General features: G+C 36.7%; 1 protein-coding gene across 3 annotated transcripts; it reads left to right on the top strand.

Moving 5' to 3' along the window:
• The first annotated feature begins 755 nt into the window (after nucleotides 1-755).
• On the top strand, nucleotides 756-19,490 carry LOC5579797 (desumoylating isopeptidase 2). 3 transcript variants are annotated; one of them, XM_001648060.2, is made up of 6 exons: nucleotides 756-1,279; nucleotides 16,383-16,476; nucleotides 16,949-17,115; nucleotides 17,188-17,329; nucleotides 17,693-17,781; nucleotides 17,850-19,490. In XM_001648060.2, exons 2-6 carry the CDS (start codon nucleotides 16,435-16,437, stop codon nucleotides 17,926-17,928), a joined length of 519 nt encoding a protein of 172 aa, XP_001648110.2. In that variant the 5' UTR covers nucleotides 756-1,279; nucleotides 16,383-16,434; the 3' UTR covers nucleotides 17,929-19,490. The 3 variants fall into 3 exon arrangements, with proteins under 3 accessions (XP_001648110.2, XP_021706991.1, XP_021706989.1); XM_021851299.1 differs by having other exon boundaries at nucleotides 16,082-16,476; XM_021851297.1 differs by having other exon boundaries at nucleotides 15,974-16,476.
• The last annotated feature ends 5,183 nt before the right edge of the window (nucleotides 19,491-24,673 follow it).

Raw genomic sequence — 24,673 nt, 5'->3', positions numbered from 1 at the left:
ATCGGTCATAGTGTTTGCCCATGTGCTCTTGGGGATTAGAGCTACGTTGATACTGTGAGATACATTCATCAGCTACAACTTTGCCGAAGACCGTTTTTAAATCGGACGCCTCAGTAATTAGTTATTAATTTATATCCAGTCACAAATTCTTGAGAAGTCCTCATTTAACTTCTAAACAGGCAACATTGCTGCACTTGGCGCGAAAGATAGCACGCACAAATCATGGCTACTATGTTTTACTGCATATATCCAGTGATGCCTGCAGAACAGCCCAATAATTAGAGCCAAAGTTGTACAACTCATTCAAAAATCAATAACTAATTACTGGGGCGTTCGATTTAAAAACGGTCTTCGGCAAAGTTGTAGCTGATTATTGTATCTCAAGTATCAACATAGTTTTAATCCCCAAGAGCACATGAGCAAACAGTATGACCGATTGAATGAATTGGTTGCTTTTCTCATAGTAATTCCCATATAAACTTTGAAGGGCTTGTGCAGTCTCAGTTTTCATCCAAATGAGCTCAAATTTTGGGAGGACACTCAGAATTTGATCTAGAATCGAATGAGCAGTGTGGAGCAAAAACGATTTTTTGAACCACTCTAAAGTGAAGTTCAACGTTTTTTATTCATATCACCCATTGTTTGCGAGGTGTCTTACGCCTGTATGGAAAAGTATTCCAGAAATGCTGCTGATTGTTTTCCGTGTTGCTGTCCCACCCCTGACGAATGGACCTTTTTTGACAATCGCTCGTTTTCGCATCGCAGTGTGCGAAGAAAAAGAAAACGAAGTCGAAGGAGGAGATAAATTTTTGTGTGTCGAAAATTTTTACCCAGCCAATGTCGACAGATTTTTAGTTTTTAAGCATTTTAATCGTGTCCACAAGTACCTAAGAATCTCGCCCTTGACCAGAGACAAGTTCGTTACATGTGAAGCAACAAAAGGCAGTAATGATCCAGCAGCAGAAACTCCGAAAAATCAGCAATATCTAGTAGTTAGCGAGAACACATCATCCAGTCTTCATTAGTTTTTTTTTCTTCGTACGACGAGAAAAAAAAACCCCTCAGGGGATACCATCCAAGCAACCACAATTTGCGACGATCAGAAGAGGACTCCTCCCCCACAATCCTAGTAGGCACCGAAGGCGAGATCCGTAGGCAATTTGGATACCCACAACACTTCCTGCGTTGAGCAATAAGCTTTGTTTTGAAAATCTTGGTGATTGCGCGAGAGGAAAACAAGGAGGAAAGATTCGATCCACCACCACAACCCCTGCCATTCGTGAGTAATCGGAATCATTCTTTTGTTTATAGATAGGTATTTTATGATTTTGTCTATAATAATCACTCTTTGTATTTGATATGCGACCTTTGTGTTTTTCAAGATCTAAAATATAATTATCAAAAATTCAAAGTTATATCTCGAATCTAGACAAGAGCAAAACAGCTGTGGCCAGAATGTCTTCAAACATGAGAATTTGATTTCCACGAAAACTTCACAGAAATGGAATTTAAATTTAATATTACGCAAATCAGTTACACTGTCTCCCTCCCCTTGGTTATGCGACCTTGCCGCGATGGGAGGGCATAATCCATCAGCCCATATGATGGAAACCAAAGGCGTAATCTGTAGTGGTGGTATCACATTTTGGCATTTTTTTGCTTAAAGCCGCGTCATAATTCATATGGCATAGATGCAATAATATCTCGGATGTGATCCAACGGACATTCTGCGTCATTGATAGAATTGATGCCCATTTCAAATAATTAATCTATTCGAAGTGTGTGTGTGTGTGTGTGTGTGTATACAATCCACCTCCCACTGACCGGCAGTGCTTTTATGGAAGAAAATTGTATGCATGTATTTTTGATACCCTTCGATATCTTTATATCTGCAGACAATTTTAGCCCGGGAGATGAAAGGTGATAGCTCTACTGAAATTCCAACGACCCATTTCAAGAATGGCAGTAAATACACACACATTCTGAGGTCATTTTCATATACAGTAAGCCCCGCATAAAAACACCCAGATATCAAATGGATATATGAAATGTTTTTACACTTCCCGAATCGAAAATTAAATTTTCGACCCTGGCACGTATTTAGTTTCAAATGGTAATAGGTGAATAAATAATAATAAATACCTGGATGTAATGTGGGGGTTGAGGGGTGGTGAGGGGGTGAGGGGGTGGAAGGGGTGGTGGGTTGGTGTTTGAGGGGGGGGGGGGGGTAGCTGAGGCTCCCGGGTTAGGGTCACTTTACAGGGCCCCGAGGATGGCCCCTTCACTGGCCGCACACTAATCTCTCCAAAGGGTAAATAATCTGTGGGCTTGGGCCCCTTTCCACAGCACTAAACAATCTTCCGGAATCGTCCGGAAGATTTTTCTTCTTCGTGGGCCCACTTGCGGAGTACCCACGCTAACCGCACTTTTGTAGGTTTACACTGCCCTTAGTTTTCTTTCACTCTTTTTCACTTTTCCGCCGTTTTCACTGGCCCCGTGGGGCACTTTTGGCCTTCCCCACCCTCAGGCAAGGAAAGGCAAGGTCCGGGGTGGCCCCGACCACGTCCCGGATACACTCCCCGGCAATCTTTTTTCCTCCTGCTTTTTTCACTCACTGCGGGAATCGCAAACAATGGTTGACTTTCACATTCACTTTTTCCGGCTCAAATCCGCGATTCCGAACCACCCGGCAATTAATTGCGGTAATTCCGCACGCACTTTCACAATTCACGCACTTTTCACGACCGAACTCGACCGAAATTAATCAAAAACTTGATTGGACTTGGGAGCGTGGAAGAAACACAACCGTACGCGACCAACCTCTCCTAGCTCTCCTCTTCAAATAATTAATCTATTCGAAGTGGACATTAATACTATTGGTGACGATCAGTTTGCCTTTTGCTAACCTGAATGATCCGTAGCCACTCTTGCTATTAGCTAGCTAGATACATCGTTATCATGTACGACGTAGGGAATATTACTCTGAGGAAAATGACTAGTAGATTCACTAAGTAGAAATAAGTGGCGACAATCTTATTTTAATATGGTTTTTACATTGCCATAAAAAGAAATACCTCTTGTAACAACGGTATAAATAATTTAATTCCAGCTTCATTTTCGCAAAATTTAGAAGCCTAAGGTAACTTTACTCTTAAATATTCACTATAATAATGACTATTGAAAGTAAGACGCTGAGATCGATCATTAGGGTACACTTGCTAGGTTCGAGAAATTGTTGAACAGACAAGGAAAGTGACTTTTTTCTTTATATGAACGTAATGACCAATAAATACTTTAAATAATAAAAAAATTAAATTAACTAGAACTGCTACTACACAGCCTAATTTTGTTAAGACTTCACGACAATTGACATTTAAGCCTCTAATCTTACGTAAAAGACAGGAGTAATCAGAATAGCACTTAAATGACAAATTATTCAAAACCATTTTGACTAGACAGTATTAGTAATGACACTACTACACTACTATTTCAAACAAATTCTGATGGAGCTGCTGATTTTCACAATGCTTCCTTTTCTCAGAAGCAAAGGAATATGGGTATTTCACGTCACAATACTAATAAAAAAACAGTGTTCATGTGGGCGCCATTGCCTAGTCCGTCTGTGTATTGGTCCTGGTAGAGGGGAAACTTGGCAAAAGCCAGACCGAGGGTTCAGCCTTGACAAGTTAAGCTGTCAGGCAGATCCAACTGAATACCATACAAAAAAAATCACCGAAAGTGGAAACAACGAAGTGTGTGTAGATCTACGATTCACTGGATTTTTCTCCAGTGGATCCAGTACTAATAAAGCACATTCTTTGGAGATGGCCCAATCTTGATTGGATTGTTCTCACTCCGCCCTTTTGCCAAGACACAAGACATCCATATGCCAATATTGGTCGAACAACTGTTATGTAAATCCTTTTGAAATACTTGGGTTTTAGGCCACAAGTTTTACCAAAGGTTCGCCGGCATTGACCGAAGGCCATGAAAGTTTTTTTTGACTCTGAAATCAATGTGAGGTTCGAGGACTCCCATAATGCGACAGGCAATGTGTTCAGGCTTGCCGCATTCAGGTGTTAACAGTTGTGTACAACAGCGGAGTTGAAAATGGCGAGCTGGCTGGATCTGGTGAAATCAGGATAGAAGGCGTGTTTTGGCGTGGCTACTAAGCAAAGCCATGTTGAAGGTGCCTGGGTTCGAATCCCGGTCGGTCCAGAATCTTCTCGTAATGGAAATTCCCTTGAATTCCCTGGGCATAAAGTATCATTGTACCTGCCACACGATATACGAATGTAAAAATGGCAACTTAGGCAAAGAAAGCTCTCAATCAATAACTGTAGAAGTGCTCATAAGTACAATCATAAGCTGAGAAGCAGGCTCTGCCCCAGTGAGGACGTAATGCCAATTAGAAGAAGCGTGTTTTGGCGTGGCAGCCACAAGTTTTTTGATGTGTTGTCTTCAAACTCGCGAAACAATTTTTTTTTTATTTCTTTATTAGTATTATTCCAAACATTACATTCATTTATAATATCTAGGTGTTCTGTGTTATCATGTTAACACTATCATCCTAATTGGGTAAAACAAATTTAGATTTTATTAACATTTTGTTAACAACATATTACATTTCATTTGCCGTAGCAGTTCAGATTTTTTACAGGTGAGTTGATTTCACCTGCTTATAAGAGAAAAAAAAAACGCTTTGAATACACTTAACCTAACTTAACCTAAACATATAACGCATTAATCGTGGCAATAGAAGATTGTAACGATTTTTGCCTGAAATTATTAATTATTTTATTTGACATTTGTTCCAATGTTTCAACATTGGATATTCTATGTAACTCATTGGTACTGTACCAGGGAGGAAGCTTCAGAATCATTTTCAAAATTTTATTTTGAATTCTTTGCAGAGCTTTCTTCCCTGGGCTTGGGATTATATTTTCCAGGGAGCGATGAATTTTGATAATTGATCGCTGTTGTTAGTAGTTTTGATTAGATGTTGGGTGAATTTCAAAGCAATGGCAACCTTTTTATTACAAAATTTAGATTTTATCTTCTGACCTAAAAATTCTGGTTAAACTACTGTACTATGCAGTTGGGCTGCACTAGGCTATCACTCATCAAAATTACTTCGGGAAAATATAATTTCAAACTGGCGAGAAGATTACCAACTGAGGGTAGGTTAGGAGCACAATCAGACCCTTGAATGTGCAATGTGGGGTAGTAATTAGGAATGCCATTGACGGTTTGTAATCTTCTACGAGGTTTTCGAAAACCAACAGGGCGCGTGCACCGGGTTGCGGATAGGAGCAAAGGGAGATCAATAGCATCTACCTAAAATAATAGAGCAAAAAGCCGTTCCATGATTAGGTAATGTTTAGCGATCTTCTATGGTGTTCTAGTACTATAAAATTCTTCACTCACTGGGAATTTTGGCCTTGATAATATCAATAGTGATAAAAACATAAAATAATACCTAATACATAATAAGAACAATGTAGCTTCAATGTAGTAATAAATGAAATAAAATCAATTTTCTATACTTGACAAGGTTTTGAAGACAATCAATGAGTGAAAGAACTACCTATTAGAAAAGCCACATCAGCTAAGGCTATACATATACAAATGTTGGTCATAGGGTCATGGCGAGCATTCGGTATGTATGTCTATGACTGATTCTTATCTAATAGGGGCACTAGAAGACCACGCGGACAATTTCGAAACAAACTATTTTTATACATCGGTCTTACGATCCGAAAGGCTCAGCTATGCTGCAAAGTCATTTTAAAAGCTATTCATTACTACTGTTTAATTGTTTATAATTCTAACAAAACTACATAATTAACTCATTACTAATCACTGTTCCTATATTCTCTTTTTCTCTCCTTCTTATCTGTTGCATGATTATGATCATCACTAATATAATGCATGAGCATGCAAAATAAGAATAATTTCAGGATTGAAAGCAGTACATGGATACCTGGATAGAATAGCTTCGAAAAGGGTGCTCAAAATATAATATTTCTGATCAGGGAAGTATTATTATAAAGGGTATGTAATTTTTTTCCATTATTAACACTTAGATCACACAAACAAATGAACTAATAATATCAAATATTTTTATATAAATCAGCATCGTCAATCAGTGCAAAAACAGATAAAGTTTGTAAAGTTATCACCATCGATTGAACTGCGCTCTGTATAGTAATTTTCAATCAGTATCAAAATCTCCTAAAGCGTCGCATTGTGCCATCAGCAGCCCTTAGCATCACTCTCATATTGTTATTATTTTGTTGTTTATAAAATTTCTAGAAAGCGATCAGCATATTCTTTCTTACTTGTACAATGGCCGATCTATTTGGAATTTTAATAAGTCAAATCTAACTTCAAAACTCAAATTAAATTGCTTTCAGCACATTTACATTTTGCAGCATTAATCGCATTACTGTGTCAAGTCTTCTCCATTCCCTATACCCTACCCCAACCCTTCTTATCCTTTCCGATGGTGTTCAAGTGGTCCGCATAGACTATTACGGCCATTACCTATCCCTTCCCCCGGCTTTGGACTGACTTGCGCTCTCATTGCCCCACCAAACGCTGCAAAATGAAAATGAAAATGAATTCTTTGCAGAGCTTTCTTCCTGGTATTACAACAGCTAGTCCATATTGGTACAGCATACAACATGGCTGGCCTGAAAATTTGTTTGAATATTAAAAGCTTGTTCTTAAGACAAAGTTTTGATTTTCTATTAATAAGGGGATAGGGACATTTTACATATTTATTACATTTGGCTTGAATGCCCTCAATGTGATTTTTGAAAGTTAAATTCTTATCTAGCATGAGCCCTAGATACTTAACTTTATCTGATCAATTTATTGGAACCCCTCTCATCGTGACAACATGTCCACTTGAAGGTTTCAAATAAAGAGCTTTTGGTTTATGTGGGAATATTATTAGTTGAGTTTTGGAAGCATTAGGAGAAATCTTCCATTTCTGCAAGTATGAAGAAAAAATATCCAAACTTTTTTGCAATCGACTACAGATGACACGCAGGCTTCGTCCTTTGGCGGAGAGGCCTGTGTCATCCGCAAACAAGGATTTTTGACATCCCTGAGGTAACTCAGGTAAGTCAGATGTGAAAATATCAGTGGCGCGGGAAGTGGGTAGACAGGTAGGACATGTACTACCCACAAAAACAACTGGGTAGGACAGTCAAAGGATTGTCCTACCCACGATTCAACAAAGATCAGCAGAAAGCTTGATTATTTCACAGGACTGAAACGGCTGTCATCCACAAAAAACTAGAGTGAAGCCAAAAATTTGGTGCTGGAGAAGGTGCTGATTTGACAGCTCGTCAAAAATACCGTTTTAGGCACGAGACACACTCGTTTTCGAGTGCGGCATTCACATTTCACCTATCAATCTGGTGTTAAGTGCATATTACTTTATCCAGTTTTCTGTAATTGCTAGATAATCTAGCCACATTTTATTAGGCACAACTATAAACGATTATCAATAGTATAATGTTTTCCTCATACGACATTTGTCGCTTCCGCGCGGGGTTTAATGAGGGCAAAACCTAAATTCTGGACAAACATTTCACACGCTGTTAAGCCCAACTGAACTTGATCAGGCCCACTAATATCACTATCAGGAAGAGCTAACACTAATCCTCCTGATAGTTGTGTTAGTTTGCGTGGGCGAATTTGTTTACTCCAGCACTAGCGCCACACAGATGGTGGTTGGCTTCAAGAACTCGCGCTTTTTTCAGGGGGTTGGACTATTTATCATCTATTCAATACAATACAAGCTTGTGTGAAGAACGATTGAGAATATCTAGGGTGAAAATCCTGGGAAACTAACTGTAAAAATTGGTACAAAAATCTTATTCAAACACTAGAAAAACAAAATGGAGTAATCATCTTTGGTATTTCTGAAAAAAAAAAACAATTTATTGATGATTTCAAAAATATATCTACGGCCAACCCTGTAAATGTTTTGGGACCAATTGCCATGAGCGTTCCTGAAAGTTATTCTTGAGAACTTTCTGTATAGTAAATTATCAAAGTTTTGCTGAATCTCTTGGCGGTTTTCAAGGCCTATACATAGAACTCCCACAGTTAGTTCGATTGATCGATTGATTGATCAAATTCACACTGATATTTGTGGCATCATTCATAAACATATTTAGAGTAGATTATGGCGATTTTCAGAAAGCTTTTTCAGCAGTATTGGTTAAGAAATTTCCTTAAAATATTTGATTTAGTTTCTGTACGATGAAACATTTCTAAATAATCTTCAGTATCCTTTGAAAACTGTTGCTAGCAGCCGGGTCACTACGGTAAAAAAATAAAACAACTACACAAATCAACGTGGTCTCTATTTTAATGCAAGTCTCTAAAAATTCTTAACCAAAATGGTCTGTAAAGTCTCTTTTTTTCCTAATTCTGCTTGCATTGAATCTTGATGCACAATTGCACACGCTCCAGAGACTAAAACGTCTAACGGTCTAACAGGCTATTCAAGGATTTCGTCTTAGATTCCCTGAGGAAAAGCTTCAGGAATTATCATTGTTATTTCATTTAGATTTTTTCAGGGTCTCCTAAAGGGATCTCTCCAGAAATTCTTCTAGAGATTTTCTACCAATTTTTCAAAACATGCTTTGAAGAATTTCTCCAGAATCAGGAAATCCTTGAGAAAATCAAAGCGCAGCTACTTCCAATAATTTCCTCAGATATTCCTCTGTTTATTTCAAAGTCATCCTAGGATTCCCACCAGATATTTGTTCACTAATCCTTCAACTGAATTGTCCAGTTGTTACTCTAGGAGATCTTCCCAAGATTTCTACTGAATTTCTCCCGAGGAAATCCTCAAAGGTTTATTTCAGAGTTTTGAAATAAGATAACTGAGGGGTTTTTCAACAAACCACGCAAGAATTCCTTCACCTGTTCTTTCCATCAAGAATTCATCTACGAGTCGTCCTTGAAATCTAAAATTCCTTGAGAGATTCTTCAAATTTTTTTTCTAGGGAATTCTTCGTTATTTCACCTTAGTTTTACTCCTGCCGTGTTTCATAACATTTGTCTTAGTATTTCAAAAAATCCCATGCAATCTATAAAGGTTCTTTAAGGTTTACACACCAGTTAATACTACAACAATTTTCCCAATAATTCCCCCTATCATTCCTACACAAACTTCTTCAGAGATTCTGTTTTATGTTTTTTTTTTGGGAAATTCCTTTAGAAAATCCTGCGAAATACTATCCCGAGATTCATTTGAATTTTTTTGATTATCTAGAATGATTCAGCGATTGTTCATTAAAAGTGATTCCACTAGTTTTATATGAGGTTACTTCAGGATTTTAAAAGAAGTGCCTCACGGATTATTTTTCAGAAAAATTACCTTGACATTTCCTTGAAAACATTCCTAGAAAATAAAACAATTAAGACTAACTTGAGAAAATTTCAAAGAATTACAGGAAGAATTTCTGCATGAATTTTAAAAGGAAACTCTGGAACAACTGCTGAAGGTTTTTTCAGAGAAATCCCTAGTTGAAATTCTATATTAATTGTGAAAGACATTTTTTAGGAAATCCACAGAAATTCTTTGCGGCATTTCTGGAGAAGTTATTGATTGAATTTCAGAAGATGTTCTAACCGGAAACCTTGGAGGACGTCCCAGGAAAATCGATGGATTAATTACTGGATAAAATCTTAGATGAGTTTTTTGAAAAATATCACTAAGTGGAATTTGGTGGAATTCTGATAATACCTGAAACAATCTTTGGAGAAATCCAATTTCTGTGATTCTCCTGGAGTATCCAGGTGAGGCTTCTGAAACCCAATTTTTGAAGATATTCCGTAGAAAAGTTTTCCAAACTCCTTTAGGAATTTTCCGAGTAATGTCTGAACATTTTATCTGAATAAATTTCAGATGAAATTCCTAGATATGATCTGATCTGATGCAATGAAGAATAAAACTCCTAATTCCAGGCTCCTATTAGCTTTCGTTTTGTTTTCATGGTTCCTGTTTAGACTCTTTCCGGCCTCTTTCTGGTTACTTTCAGTTTTCTTTTTTCAGGAGAGAGGTCTCTAGTTTTCTTTTTATAAGGCACTCAGTTGCTACCAGCCCTGTAAGAACGGAAAGCTTTTTAAGTCTTGTGGTAACGACTGGCATGGCTCTTCATGGCATGAACGTCCTCACTGGGACAGAGCCTGCTTCTCAGCTAAGTGAATGAGCACTTCCACAGTTATTAACTGAAAGCTTTCTTAGCCTAAGTTGCCATTTTCGCATTCGGATATCGTATGGCAGGTACGATGATACTCTATGCTCAGGGAAGTTAACGAAATTTCCATTATTTAAAGATCCTAGACCGACCGGGATTCGAACCCAGACACCTTTAACATGACTTTGCTTTGTAGCTATGGATTCTAACCGCTCGGCTACGGAAGGCATACAAATTGTATGTGAGTTAAAAAAAAACAAGCCAGACTTCTGAGAATTATGTTACTTCTTTTGTTGAGCCTAAAAATCACTTGAAAACATAGTCAGAACGCTTGGAAACAAAAGAATCCTTAACTCAAAACCGACCAATAAGACTCTTACACCCCTTTGCGTTTGAGCCCTTCAAATTTCCGGTCTAGGCTTCCATAGGGTTTGATTTTTTTCTTAGCTTCACTGTGCACAAAACATTTGCCAACGTTTGTCCTACCCATGGTTTTGAATGTGGACGCGCCTCTGGAAAATATTGTATAATATTGGTCCCAGGAACACCAGCTCTTGCAGGAAGTCTTTCAAATTATAGAGTTCTAATAATTAACCTGAAATGTACGATTTGCCAGATAACTTTGGATTATTCTAACAATGTATGTTGGAAAATTAAAGTTTTTTAATTTTACAATCAAACCTTCATGCCAAACACTGTCAAATGCTTTTTCTATGTCTAGAAGAGCAAGACCAGTAGAGTAGCCTTCTGATTTGTTGGAACGGATCAAATTTGTTACACGTAAAAGTTGATGAGTGGTCGAATGTCCATGGCGGAATCCGAACTGTTCATTGGCAAAAATTCAATTTTCGTTGATGTGGGCCATCATTCTGTTCAAAATAACATTTTCGAAATGTTTACTGATGGAGGAAGGAAACTGATTGGACGATAGCTAGAAGCTTCTGCAGGATTTCTGTCTGGTTTTAAAATTGGAACAACCTTAGCATTTTTCCATTTGTCCATAATTGAAAACATTTGTTAAATATATCAACTAAAAATGATAAGCTACTTTCTGGAAGTTTCTTGATGAGGATGTAGAAAATTCCATCATCGCCAGGAGCTTTCATATTTTTAATAATAGTTCTCACTTCTTCCAAATCAGTTTCCCAGGCATTTTCGAAAATGTTCTCTTGATTGAGAATATTTTCGTACTCCTGAGTAACTTGATTTTCAATAGGACTAGTAAGTCCTACATTTAAATTGTGCGCACTTTCAAATTGCATAGCAAGTTTTTGAGCTTTTTCGCAATTAGTTAGTAATAATTTGTTTTCCTCTTTCAATGCCGGTATTGGCTTCTGAGGTTTTTCCAAGATTTTTGATAATTTCCAAAAGGGCTTAGAGCCAGGGTCCAATTGAGACATTTTATTTTCAAAATTTTTGTTTCTTAATTGAGCAAAACGTTTCTTGATTTCTTTCTGCAAATCCTGCCATATAATTTTCATAGCAGGATCGCGAGTGCGTTGAAATTGCCTTCTCACGTTTTTAAGACGGATCAAGAGTTTAAGATCATCGTCGATAATAACGGATTCAAATTTTACTTCACATTTTGGAATTGCAACGCTCCTGGCTTCAACAATGGAATTTGTTAAAGTTTCAAGAGCATTGTCAATATCAAGTTTAGTTTCTATAGAAATGTTAACATCAAGATTAGAGTCAATAAATGTTTTATATATATTCCAGTCGGCTCGAAAATAATTGAAAGTGGAGCTGATAGGATTGAGAATCGCTTCTTGGGATATTTGAAATGTAACAGGGACATGATCAGAATCAAAATCAGCATGAGTAATCAGTTGGCTACAAAGATGACTAGAGTCGGTTAAGACCAAGTCAATCGTAGATGGATTTCTAGAAAAGAAAAAACATGTAGGGCTATCAGGGTATTTAATTGAGAAATATCCTGAAGAGCACTCATCAAATAAAATTCTGCCGTTGGAATTACTTTGAGAATTATTCCATGACCGATGTTTGGCATTGAAGTCACCAATGAAAAAAAAAAAATTGACTTATTGCGAGTCAATTTTCGCAAGTCAGTTTGGAGCAAATTGACTTGCTGTCCAGTGCATTGAGAAGGCAAATAGGCAGCTATGAAAGTAAATTTACCAAACTGTGTTTCAACAGAAACACCTAAAGTTTTGAAAACTTTAGTTTCAAATGATGAAAACAGTTGATGTTTTATACGCCTATGAATGATGATTGCAACTCCCCCACATGCCCCATCAAGTCGATCATTACGATAAACAAAAAAGTTAGGATCTCATTTGAGTTTAGATCCAGGTTTTAAATACGTTTCGATAATAACTGCTATATGCACGTTATTAACCGTAAGAAAATTAAACATTTCTTACGGTTAATAACGATTACCATTCAGAGAACGAGCATTCCAATTTAAAATATTTAAATTATTATTTGGATCGATTAGAAAAACGTAATCCAATAACAATTTGATTTGTAAATTTTACACCTACTTAGACTGCTTCAGTCATAGTGGTGGCTTTGATGCAATAATCATTTGATTCAATTGTTCAGTTAGAAAATTTAAATCAGAGGCAGACATGTCACTTGAAGTGGGTACATTATCTGTTGATTTCCCATTACGGTAGACGAAGAAGCGGAGTTACCTGTGGCGGTAGGGTTTTTTTTCAATTTGATTTGAAACAAGTAGAATGGGTACTAATAGTACGAACAGGGGGGGAGTTCAAATTTTCTGCTACGATATCGGCAAAGGATTTTCCGTGGGTAGATACATTCGAAATTGAAAGATTCGAACAGCTACCCGACGGTTTAAAATTAGTTTGTGAATGAGCATGATTATGATCTTCCTGATGGGTATGATTCATGATCAAGCGATCGTTAACTGAAAAATGAGCATTGTTCGATAACTCTACCTGGCAAATTCCGGAAACGACCGTTATCGTAACGGATATTATCTTTCATCTGCCTGGCACGAGCTCTTTTGCGTGAAGGGCAATTCCAAAAATTTGACTTATGATTAGCCCCGCAATTAGAGCATATGAACTTGGTGGTATCTTCCTTCACTGGACAGACGTCCTTGGCGTGAGAAGAACCTCCGCAAATCATGCATTTAGCATCCATGCGACAATTTTTTGTACCATGACCCCACTTTTGGCACCGACGGCACTGAATGGGATTCTGGTAATTTCCTCCAGGTTTCTGGAAATGTTCCCATGTCACACGGACATCAAACAAAAGTTTTGCTTTTTCTAAAGTTTTAATATTATTTAGTTCTTTTTGGTTAAAGTGAACTAAATAAAATTCTTGAGAAAGCCCTTTCCGAACAATGCCAGATTAGGTTCTCTTTTTCATAATTATTACTTGGACTGGGGAAAATCCAAGTAAATCATTTATTCCATTTTTGATCTCTTCAGGTGATTTATAGTCACTTGAGAGACCTTTCAAGACAACTTTGAACAAACGTTCAGTTTTGTCGTCATAAGTAAAAAATTTGTGCTTCTTCTCTTCAAGATGTTTGAGAAGAAGTTCACGATCTTTAATAGTTTCCGGCAAAACGCGACAGTCTCCTTTCTTTGCGATTTGGAAGGAAACCTTGATTCCCCTAATGGAGTTCAAGATCTCCTGCCTAAATCCCCCAAATTCGGAACAACTGACCACGATAGGCGGCACTCTTTGCTTCCTCACTTGAATCAAAGAGCCTGGGCTAGAGGCTGCTTCGATTTGGTGTTCGGAAAATTTGTCTAGAGCATCGAACTGATTGCTCATTTCGATACAATTATTCATTTCACCCTTCCCTGGCCACGATCACAGGGTTTGACGGTGCCAAAGTAGAAGGTGCACCATAATAATACCCGTCTGTGAAACATATCACCTTCCCAATACTTTGGCACACCTCTAACGGTTCATGATTTATCATGAAACGGCTGCATTCAGGCGGAGGATCTGTTAATATGTTTCGGCATATTATCAGGTCCTCTTCGAACGGAGGGACCGCCAGGGCTCATTAGTTACTTATAAACCAGTGCTGGTTGTTGATGGTTCAGTTCGTTTACCACGAGCTATAACATCCTTTGTACTAATCAGTAATGGTTGTTAAGTTTCGAAGCTAACGTGTGATCAATCGTTTTATAATGCAACATAAGAATGGGTGTTTGGTGGAGCTGCGCGTAACACTTGTTGTTATTAAATTTAGTGATTGTGTTGGTGCTAATAGTGTGTTTATAATAAAACCTATGGTGATGAAAATTTGAAAATGAAATTGGAAGTGATTCTGATAGTTTTGTTAGAAATATAATAATGATGATGTATAATGAAGTGAACTCTACTAATTTAATAAAGGCCATAATGCCTTTTGCAATCATTTCTCTGAATATAAACATTATTGTCTAGCTCTTCAAACATGCATGATAACAGTGTTAATAATTACAACGAGTGCCGAAAAACGGATCGAAGTGATTTTGTTTTACTGTAACTTTGTTGATAGTGCTAAATTGTAGTTTGAATAGTAATGACTCTACAGCAACAAAAATAATTGAATATCTTTTAATTAGTTAGTAATGCTAATAGATGGTAAATGCTAATAACAATGAATTTATATGAAAACGGTGTGATGTGAGAAGTGATATAATGGAAAGTATATCTGAAGTGTATTACGAAAGTTGATTGGTGATATACGTGATAGTGTCGAAAATAAAAGTGACGATAGTGAGTGATGAAATGAAATGGGGAATGAGGACCTTTTAATAAAACTATTTCGTTCTTCACTTTAACCACTCTAGTAGCATTTCAGGCCTTATCATAGTTTGATAGTAGTCTAAAGTACTAGACTGCAAAACTACGGTAAGGGCTGATCGCTGCTAGGGTACACAGTGACCATTTGAGCAACATTGCTTAGGAACGTCTGTGTGATGAACGCAATAGAAGCTTATAAAAGCAAATGCTGGGAAGGAGCTTAGGGCAGATTAAGAGTCCCAGTACTACCCCTATCGCTACCGACAAAAAAAAAAAAAAAAAAAAAATATTCATTTCACCCTTGGAAGAAAGTTCGCATTCCGCATTTGACAGTTTTAAAGCCCACTTTTTTGGAAGGAAGTAGTGAATTCAGAGATTCACCCTTCCTTTTGTTTGTTGTTGATACAATGTTTGATGAATAAACGAAAGGAGACGTGACCTTCGAGAGGTTTTTTTCCAAGACGGTGTCCAAGAAGGATTACCACCGCTAGCTTTCGCCAACGGGTCCAACGAAAAATCGAAGGCACGGGTCCTAACAAGGATCGTAAAGGGATCAATAGTGAAAAATAGTACTGAAAAGTAATGTTTTAGTAGCACTGAAAAGTACCGTTTTTAATTTCAGCACTGAAAAGTACTGTTTTATTGCTTTAGGTAGTTTTTAAGAAAACTTCCAAGAGCAGAGAGAATTCGCACAGCACGAAGGTACGATGCGCACTGGCGAAACAATATTCCTTTCGGCCATGTGACCGCGTTGAGCGCAGCTTCGCGAAAGTTGGGGACCCCAACTCGGGGTCAATACCGACTTTGAATGAGATGAAGTTCGTTAAAACTATGATAACGATATGAAAACCAAAAGGATTCCCTTTTTTTAGTTTGAACAAAACATTAGCGAATAGTTTGGCGTAGAATGTATTTAGATATAATGTAGAATCCATGAATCCATCTCACCATAAAAACCGTACTTATTTTCCCTTCTTTCCAACTTTTCCTCTTTCTTTTAGTTGCCACCTTCTTCTGCCTAGCCTCCATTAAACACATATATACCAAGCTAGAACAATCATCCAGTTGATCGTATTGTTCCGTCCCCCACATACAACTCCATCCCTTAGGACGTACCCCCCCTCATTCATCGGTCATCTTCTGGTCAGCATACACTTCCCAAGGATCGCCATCATCGATTCAGACTTGCTCATTCGCGTCGCATAGCTCACCATCATCAAGTGTGACTCATTTCGATTCATACCTCCCCATACGATTCACCCGAATCATTGAGCACACATACACCTGAAGCAACTGTTGTTGTTAACTCTGGGCCCGACCCGCTAAAACTTTGTTGCTGCTTCGTTTCGCGTTGCCGCTGGATGTTGTGATGTTCTCGAACGGGCTTCCCTGCAATCTGCCCTTTCCCAGCTGTCTCGGGGTGCCAAAGGATAGCGGAAGCGACGAACTGCTGCCGACAGCGATGGGGAGCCGCGAACCGGTCATACTCAACGTGTACGATATGGTGAGTAGAATCCTTATAACGATAACCACATGAATCATTTTTTTAAAGGATATTTTATACGTGCTTATAAACTGTCGTGTTGTATGAAAGATGTATCTACATCCAAAGATTCATTGCATACATCCCAGGAAAACAGGAAACTTCTTTGATTAATTTCTGCAAGAGTTTTGGAGGCAGTTATTCCTGAAGACATCTATAGGTATCATACATGAAAATCCTGAAGGAATTCCTAGAGAAATTCTGGATGGATTCCTAAGCAAAGCTTGGTAACAATCTGAAGGAAATTTTCGACAAATGAAGTCATCTAAGCGATTAATAAAATAACTTTCAAAAGCTTGATATTGAAACATTGGAGATAGCTATTATAAAACTTGAAAGCAATTATTAAAACCTCAATCAAATTTTAAAAAGCTGTCCTTTTACTTCGGAATGGATCCTTATATGACCATTTTTTTTTTTTAATTTTCTCCAGTACTGGATCAACGAGTATACAACCTCAATCGGACTAGGCGTGTTCCACTCGGGTGTGGAAATTTTCGGAACCGAGTTCGCCTACGGAGGGCACCCTTTCCCATTCACCGGCGTGTTCGAAATATCCCCTCGCGATCACGACGAACTTGGTGAGCAGTTTCGATTCCGGTAAATAGCATTGAAACTGTAGTAATTTAGGTGCAATGGATCTTAAACGTGTGCTTGTTCTTCCGTTGTCAGGCAGAGTATTCAAATCGGTTGTACAGACTTCACCGAAGAGGAAGTCCGTCGGATTGTGGAAGAGCTAGGTAACCAATTTCGGGGCGATCGGTACCATTTGATGAACAACAACTGTAACCATTTTTCCGGAGCCGTCACACAGGTGAGTGAATATAGAAAAATAAACTTTTTTAGAATGAATAATTTAGGTTTCAGATTATTGGTAATGACATTTGCTTCATAGAGTTTTTCAATCTTCATACATATTGGTCAATTTTAAAGAATTTAATATGTACGGAATCAAATTGCACCACTTTTAAATAGCTGTAACGCTTTACCCGTTCAGTATTTTCGAATAAGTTGAAATTTGGCGTGACATATGTGTATCATCCCAAACGTTTAAAAATTCTATGCATATCGGTTTAGAGAACCCTAAGTTGACCAATGTGAGAAACTGGATTCAGATGTTTTCGCGAATACTGTACATACATAAGTAGATTAATAAGATTGATTCTTTTTCGTACAGATTCTCTGCGGACAGGAAATTCCAAGTTGGGTAAATCGACTGGCCCACTTTAGCTCCTGTGTACCTTTCCTGCAACGTTGTTTACCGAAGTGAGTTGTTTTATTATATGATATTAAGTAAAATTTTATATGCTATCGAAATTATTCCCTTCCTTCAGAGAGTGGTTGACTCCCAATGCCTTACAACAATCGATAACAGCCATACAGGATCGTGACTCGGATGCCAGTCCATTTTGAGAATAGCTCCTAGATAGTGTCCGAATTTCGGAAGCGGTTACACAGAGTTTTGCCACTCAAGGAAGGAACACAGGCAGCAACGCTCGCACCAACAAATAACGAATAAAGATTTCAACACTGTTTCTGGTCCAGCGGTCGGCAAAACTCGCGATGACACAATATACGCACGTGTGGTCTGAATGAGTGTTCTCAACCTCTCATTTTTTGGTATCCCGCCATCTGAAGATGTTATTTATGATATTTGTTTTTTGTTTTAACTTGTCGGTTTCCTCTTATTGTATTTTTCAATAAACCAAATCAACTTTTGGGGCTAAATGCCATCATCCAATTGTGACCGTTAGGTTAGGTACGTGTGTTTAAAAATTTCTCTGAAACAATCGCTTCTCCATAAAATCCACTCTTTTTTAGAAACAGTATTTTAAAATATTTTACAAATATTGGCTTTTCAAAATTATTTTCTATGAAATGATATTACACTAACTGGACTTCTAAAAAACAATGAAAATAAACAAAGATGTAATATATAACTTAAATCTAGATGGTCATGGAGAAGAAAAGTATTCGTTTCAAATTGAACTTAAAAATAAAGAATAGATTGTAAGCGACGAAAAGAAGTATGTAATAATACAATGCCTATTAACGAAGAGAAGCATGATGAACACAGTCTATATTGAGGTGATCGTAAAAAATCGATTGAAACCCAAAAGATTTAAACACTGTTTGAACGGCAACTAATACTATTGAATCTAACTGAACATAGCAAAGGAAACTGAGATGCACTAGAGTAGAAGGAATTAACCAATTCGAAAAGAACAAAAAACTCATTAGTGTATGTTAAATTGAACAAAGATCTATAAGTACAGGAGAATTTATTTAGGGTGCTCGACCATCCAACGTTGAAGTTTGACGAAGATGACAATGAATGGCGACAAAACGAAGTTAAAACTCAGAATCCTCCACTGGTAGGGGGAACAATGGACGTACCAACAATATCACCAAGCAAAACACACAAGTATTTATTTCCGATAGATATGACGCGAGTGTTTAAGTTTGTATGGTCGTTCTGATCGATCGATAGCTATGGTTATAGTGTAGTCAAATTGCGTGGATTGTTTGGAAGTAAGATGTTTAGGGGAAAGATCAAAAATTGTTTCGATAAGTAAGTTGATTTTAGATTACATATACACCTTTTTTTGTAAATTAGGATTTTTTGTATAGCGTTTCCATTATCCTACTTGCCCGATTTTTGTCGTAACAGTGATATATGATCTACTTTTAATAAAATAAACCCCAACACAGTGATTATTTTCGTGACACAACTGGTTTGAAAACAAGCCGAACAGGCTAAGAAATATAGAAAAATGCAGCATGATAACATCCAATAGTATTCGATAAGACTATAACACATTATTTAAAAGAAGATAAACAGGTTGACACACGAAAGAATGACAACACGTTTTTGTATACAAGTTAAAATCACCCCAAACAGACAGAAAGAACAAAAAAAAAACAAATCAATGCCATTTTTCCTCCAACTTGAGTTTTTACTACTGAACAAAAAACAGTAAATAAAAATATTATTATTGATCAAGGAACTTTTGCTTTTTTATTCTAAACCAAGACGGATTACGACGGACAAATGGCGAAAAAGATAAAAGAAGGCCCTTACCGACATTTGAGAGTGGATCCACTATCATACTCATCAAGCTAGCTTATGATAAAACGATAAAACTCTAAAGGACTGCAAGGCGATCATTGGCGGGGCTCGTGTTAAAGAGGCAAACCCCATTTTTCCAAGAATCAAATAACTTCCGAAAATTCACAAACCAGGAAAAGAAATGCGAGTAATTATTTTGGCCGACGGATCCTGGGGGTAGGATGCCGAATCCCTTCCCCACATGGTCAGTTAAAATTACCGAGGAGTTCTCCCAGAAACTATTAAGAGTCATGAAATATCGAGGATGACGAGATGATGGTTTCTTTCCACGTAGCGGCTCTTTTCTCTAGCGTTCCAGTAAAGGATTCTCTAAATCTTCTAGAGGACTGGTTATTACCCCCAAAAGTCACATAGAGTGACAACTGTCGAGAAACTCGAGTGAAAGAGCCGTGTCGAGTTAATTTTTTGGTCGACTGTGACTCCAGTCGAATCATTTTGTTTGACTCGACTTATAAAATAGGCCCCTAAAATTCAATAAATAAGTTCTCCAGAAACTTCTAGGCATTTCCTTGAGAATTGTGTTTCAGGATTTATTTAGGATTGCAGGATTTGTGTAGGATTCCTCTAACAAAGATACCTTCAGCAATTGATCCAGAGATTTCTTCTAATATTTCTACTGAAATTCCTGCAGTATTTCTTTGAAATTTTCTCAAGTAAGTCTTGAATGTTTTTTTTCAGGTATTCTCCCAGGGAAATGACAAGGATTTATTTTTTCAGGAGAAGCTTGGAGTAACCACTGATAAAATTTGTGTAAGTTTTAAAGTCACCCTTAAATAACAAGGAACTCTGAAAAATCAATCGAATCTCGGGATAGTACCATCAGTGCACCAGTTTCCGCTCATGTTCCAGTAGCCCGCTCACACTGAAAAAAGACAAGTTTATACAAAGTAAGTTTGAAAACTTCAGCCGCTATACAATTCTAATCGACAAATAGAATCATACTGTGGACATTTTTTTGTGTATTTACTCAAATTACCTTACTTTTTGAACTCGTGAGCGGGCTACTGGAACATGAGCGAGTACTGGTACGTTGACGGTACTCAGGTAGTATTCCTTTGGAAAATTCTCAAAAAAACATTAGATAGAATCTCTATATAAATTCGTGTGTGCTCGGAGAAATTATTGTAAAAATTGATGACACCAGAGAAATTAAATGAACTTTTGAAGATTGCATGAGAATTTTATGAGAAACTTTTGAAGAAATGTTTGAAAAAACTGCAGGAGTAATCTTCTTCTTCTTGGCATTAACGTCCACACTGGGACAGAGCCGGCTACTCAGCGTAGTGTTCTAAGATCACTTCCACAGTTATTGACTTAGAGCTTCCTTTGCCTTAGTTGCCATTTTCGCATTCGTATATCGTGTGGCAAGTACGATGATACTCTATGCCCAGGGAAGTCAAGGAAATTTCCATTACGAAAAGATCCTGGACCGACCGGGATTCGAACCCAGACACCTTTAGCATGGCTTTGCTTGTAGCCGCGGACTCTAATCACTCGGCTAAGGAAGGCAGGAGTAATATTTGGATCAGATTCTGGAAAAAAAAATCCTAAAAATAAAAGGATTCGTTCGAAGTACCCTCAAGACATTTTGGATTTCTATGAGAAAATGTGAATAAAGTCTTGAAGCGGAGGAATTTTTGCAGGGTTCTAAGGCTATTTTTTTTTTCAAACACTCTGGAATAAAACCATGAGGATTTGCTCGGAAATAGTTCTGTTGAAATCTTTGGAAGATCTCGTAGAGTAGCAACAGGAGAACATGGTTGAAGCATTAGTGAAAAAATATCTGAAGGCAATTCTAGGATAGTTTTGGAACAAAATCAAGGTAATATTTGAGGAAATTACTGGACATAGTAGCTTTGGAGTTCTCGAGGATTTTCTAGAGCAAATTTTGGAGAAATTATACAAGCATCCTTTGAAAAATCACTGGAAGAATTTCTGGGAGAATTAGAAGAGAAATCACAAACAGAATTTCTGGAAAGATTCCTGTTTTTTTTTTTCTCGGCACTGAAGTGACCCAGCTAATCGCAAAAGTTTTCATGAGAATTTGAAGATGCTTGCGAAGAATTTCTTATACAATTCAGAAAAAAAATTGAAAATCGTGTTATTTGATTCTAAATATTTTTATAAATGATGCCAGTAGGTTCATCAAATCATTTTTATGAAATTAATTAAGAACTACTTCCAGAAATTTGTTCGGCAATTCTGAACAGTCGAGAAGCTCTAGATAGTGTGCTGTAGGAATTGCTCAGAAAATCGTTAAGACATTCAGCAATGATCTGATCATCACCGGCTAGCACCATCCCTTTCGTTCTGTATATGCACTATACCACTGATATTAGATTCATTCATTACCACCTCCAAATATTCTGATAATTTCCTATGAATACCTAAGATACTTCTCAAGGATTACTTCCAGGAATGCTCACGACAATTTTTCCAAAAACATATACAGGGTTGGCTGTAGATATTTTTAAGAAACCATCCATTGATTCGTTCAGAAATGCTATAGAAGATTGCTCAATTTGTGTTACTAACGGTTCAAGAAATTTCTGGTAACAATTATTACAATTAGTTTTCCAGGATTTTTACTATAGATATTCTCAATCATTCTTCTCACGAGCCAGAACTTTCATTTTCACTTAAAACATTATCAAAATTCAATTAAATACAAATACAAGCAAAGCCATTTTAAATTAAACCCCTATCTAAATCCAATTTTAAATAATACAATTCGAATCATATTCCAATCCAATCGTAATCTAATCCAACTTCAATTCAATTCTAAACCAATCCAAATCAAATCAAAGTCAACCAATCTAAAGTTAATCAAATTAAGTAAAATAAAATCCATTTTGACCTAGAGTATCCAAATACAGTCCATTTCAAATCTAATCCATATTCAAATACGATTTGAAGTTTAAAATAATTCCAATTTAAATCTTATCTAGCTGCAATCCAATCCAAATCTAAATACAATTCAAGTCCAATCCAATTCAATGCAAATGTAAATCCAATCTAAATCCGAAAGAATCCAAATCTAAATTTCAAATCCAACTCCAATCCAAATCAAATGCAAAACTTTTTCAAAATTCAATCCATATTCTAACAAAATCCAGTTCAAATTCGATCCACACCTATTTTTTACTTTATTAATATGAATTTCAACAACGAATGACTCGTTCTTCCCTTATCCATATTTAATCCAAATACGATCAAAATCCAATCCAAATACAATCATAATTTAATACAAGTCCAATCCAATTTCCAAGACAAATCCAATCCAACTTTAATTCAAATGCAATCAAAATTCAATCCAATTAAAATCCATTTCAAAACTAATCCAATCAAATCTTAATCTAATCCAAATCCAACGCCAACCCAAATCCAATCCAAATTCAATTCAAATCCAACCCGAATCCAATCTGAATCCAATTTAAATACAATCCAAATCCAATCAAAATCTAATTCAATTCAAATATCATCTAAATTCAATTTAATACAATTCCAATTCTAATGCATATCCAAACACAATTTGGTATTATAATTCAATGTTTTCACAAGTTATAGTAATTTATTATTTATTTATGATTCTTATGATTTCTTATATTTTTCTAATGGGTAGCACCTAGTTGGATGAATCTCTATTCAACATTCTATTTTAATAAAATTCATTCAATCAGTCTAAAAATTGAGGGGTGTCGTCCTACCATAACGCAACCTAGTTTTGATTCAAAATAGTAGTTTACGGAACAAGTTGCAGAATGATGATTTTTACAGCACGAGTCGTAAATTTATCCTACGAGGCTTGCCGAGTAGGATAATTACGACGAGTTCTGTAAAAATCGAGTTTTGCAACGAGTTACGTACAACGTTTTTTGCAATTTCGTAGAAGACCACTTGATGGTATCAGAAATTATATCGGAATGCATTCACCATTATTTTACAATTTCTGAGGAATTGTTGTGTTATGATTCATTACGCAACTCAAAACAGTTGCGTAATGAGAAAGCGTTGCGTAATGAATCATTACAGCACTGGTTTCAGTTAGGTAAGGAATATTCCCGCACTGCGTACTCCAGTGCAGGAAAGTAGGCCGTTTCATGACAGATTGGCGTGATGGAAAACAGCCTATTACGATGAGAAATTGCAAAAAATAATTTGCGGTTTCAATTAAACAAATTTTGATTTTAATACAATTTCATGTTTTGTTATTTGCGAGTACAATTGCTTTTCAAAATCAACAATATTTTTTACAACAAAAAAAAATCCATTGTATTCAACAAATAATATTATTAGCCGTGTAACATTTTTTTTTGTAATTGTCTCCAATCAAGTTTCTAATACAGTACATAAGGTAAAAAAAAATGTTTGCAATTCTGTTGCATATGAGCCTACTTTTCATCTAAAAGATAAACAATATACTAGCCTACTTTTCCTACCAATTGAAACAGTGCTGAAAGGTTCTACTTTTCAGTAGTGGCACGGTGCTGAAAAGTAGCACTTAAGTACACTGCCAATAACTGCATAACAGTCACATTCGACATTTTTGACAAATTGGAGTTAATACCGGGGAGAGTCATCAAATGATAAATACTTTCGATCTACTTACTGAAATCTGTGAGATTTTTCTAGAAAATTCGAAAAAAATACCAATTTGTTTTGTCACATTGGTAATTATAACCGCATAACAGTCACATTGAGATTATAAATGAACCTCGTAATGTAATAGCAATGAGATTTATATTAGAATTATTTTCTGACTATTCACCTAGTATGCAATATGAGTTGTACAAAATATCAGCCACAAATAAGCACTTTTGAGTTCCTGGTAATTTTTAGAAATTTTAGTTTCCTCTCATACTGCCATAAAATGCACAATTGTTATCCCATTTACTCAATGCCTACCTTTGTCGAATGTTACATATATGCAGTTATGGGCAGTACAACTCGGGCTGAAAAATCTTTATTTTGCAACTTGTTGCATAAATAACTATTTTCTATGTGTAACTGAATTTCAAAAGATTGTTG

The sequence above is a fragment of the Aedes aegypti genome, chromosome 3 (genome assembly GCF_002204515.2).
Source record: "Aedes aegypti strain LVP_AGWG chromosome 3, AaegL5.0 Primary Assembly, whole genome shotgun sequence".
Taxonomy (NCBI): Eukaryota; Metazoa; Arthropoda; class Insecta; order Diptera; family Culicidae; genus Aedes; species Aedes aegypti.
This window is presented reverse-complemented; position numbering and strand designations above follow the sequence as displayed.

Coding starts and splice junctions, on each gene's coding strand:
- LOC5579797 (XM_021851299.1), top strand. CDS start 16,342: ATGTTCTCGAACGGGCTTCCCTGCAATCTGCCCTTTCCCAGCTGTCTC. Junction 17,116..17,187: donor GGTGAGCAGTTTCGATTCCG/GTAAATAGCATT, acceptor TTCCGTTGTCAG/GCAGAGTATTCAAATCGGTT. Junction 17,782..17,849: donor CTGCAACGTTGTTTACCGAA/GTGAGTTGTTTT, acceptor CCCTTCCTTCAG/AGAGTGGTTGACTCCCAATG.